Source organism: Emiliania huxleyi (genome assembly GCF_000372725.1).
Source record: "Emiliania huxleyi CCMP1516 unplaced genomic scaffold EMIHUscaffold_9, whole genome shotgun sequence".
NCBI lineage: Eukaryota > Haptophyta > Isochrysidales > Noelaerhabdaceae > Emiliania > Emiliania huxleyi.
This window is the reverse complement of record NW_005195301.1, coordinates 1,232,628-1,234,229: the sequence shown is the minus strand read 5'-3', so window position 1 is coordinate 1,234,229 and position 1,602 is coordinate 1,232,628. Positions and strand designations below refer to the sequence as shown.

The 1,602-nt window shown below is 78.2% G+C and overlaps 1 protein-coding gene across 1 annotated transcript in view; it reads left to right on the top strand.

Annotated features, from left to right (window-relative positions):
- The window catches only part of EMIHUDRAFT_462013 (hypothetical protein), a gene marked incomplete at both ends in the record, with an annotated part of 4,130 nt that overhangs the window by 1,046 nt on the left and 1,482 nt on the right, over positions 1 to 1,602 (top strand). Inside the window, 3 exons of the mRNA XM_005757853.1 lie at positions 154 to 693; positions 739 to 862; positions 935 to 1,542. Of these exons, the coding sequence (XP_005757910.1) occupies positions 154 to 693; positions 739 to 862; positions 935 to 1,542 (1,272 nt within the window). The remainder of the gene's footprint in view (positions 1 to 153; positions 694 to 738; positions 863 to 934; positions 1,543 to 1,602) is intronic.

Here is a 1,602-nt window from a genome sequence, read left to right as displayed (position 1 = left end):
CGAGCCGAAGGGGAATTTGGGGACGGGATCGTCCTAGGCAAGGTGGGGGGAGGTCCTCCCCATCCCAGGGCGGGGTGCCGTTCCTATCCTGGGCCCCCCCCCCCCTTTCCCCGCGCCCTCGTGCTCACACACACACCCCTCCCCGCGCCGCAGGCGCCGACGTCAACTGCACCGACGCCGACGGCAACTCGCCGCTGGTGCTCGCCGCCTCCAACGCCGCCTCGGTGGCGATGGTCCAGTTCCTCATCTCGCGTGGCGCGCACGTCAACTACTCCTCCGCCGCCGGCTCCGCCCTCGGCATCGCCGCCGCGCAAGACAACACCGAGGTGGTACGGTGCCTGCTGGCGCACGGGGCCGACGCCGGCGTCGTCGACCTCTCCGCCTGCGCCGAGGAGAGCGCGGCGCTGCTGCGCGAGGTCCTCTCCGACGCCGCCGCCTCGGACGCAAAGGCTGGCGGCTCGCCCGGCGCGGCGCCGCTCTGGCCCGCCGAGCGCGACTCCTTTGCCAGCGACGCCTTCCGCCAGCTCGCGCCGGCGCTGGTCGCGACGCTCGGCTCGGCGCACTCGCCAAAGCTGCACAAGCGCGTGCTGATGGTGCTCGCGTACCTCGTCCGCCGCGCCTCGGCGCCGCGCCTCGCCGCCCTCTCGCCGCTGCAGCTCGGCGCGCCCCCTCTCGCCCCCTGCTCGCTCGCCCGTCCCTCGCGCCCGTGACATGCCCACGCCCCCGCGGCCCCCGCAGGCGCGCTGCTCGGCGCGCTGCGCGTCCTCCTCGCCTCGCCCGCCTTGCTCGAGCAGTTCGCCGCGCTGCGCATGCTCACCGCCCTCCTCGAGGCGGCGCCCGCCGTCGGCGCCACCGCCCGCCGGCGCAGCCTCCGAAGCCCGCCTCGCGCGCCCTTCCGGACCCCCTCCCTCAGCCCTCTCGCCACATCCCACAGGCACGGCCTTGAGCCCGTCCTCGCGCGCCTCGCCGAAGCCACCGCCGACATCGAGACGGCGCCGGCGCACGGCGGCGCCGCCGCCGGCGGAGGCGGCGGGAGCGGCGCGTCGAGCCCACCCGCACCCGCACCCGCCGCAGCGAGCGGCGGCGCAGCGAGTGCCGCCGCCGCGACCGCGCCGCCGCCCGCGCCGCAAGCGGCGGCGCCGCACCACCACTCGCGGTCGGTCGGATTGCGCGCGGCGGACGTCGCGGCGCTCGCGGCGGCGGCGCTGACGCTGCTGCGCGCCGCGCCCGCCGCCGCAGACGAGGCCGCGCCGTGCGCGGCGCTGGTCAAGCTGCAGTCGTCGCAGCCCTTTGGCGCCGCGATGCGCGAGCTCGCCGGGCTGCTGGTCGGGCGGCAGGCGCCGTCGGCGCACGAGCTGCAGCAGTCGGGCGCGCTGCGCTGGCTGCTCGGCGCGCTCACCGAGGGCCCGCCCGCCGAGCTGCGCGCGCGCTGGGCCGCCTTTGAGGCGGCCGACGCCTTTGGCCCGCCGTGGCTACCGCGCGGGGAGGGCGCGCTCGCGCAGCTGCTGCAGCTGCTGCACAACGGGCTGGTTGCGGCCGAGGCGCGCGCGCGCGCGCGCACGCCGCGCCCCCCCGTCACACCTGAATCAAAGCCGCTCTCGC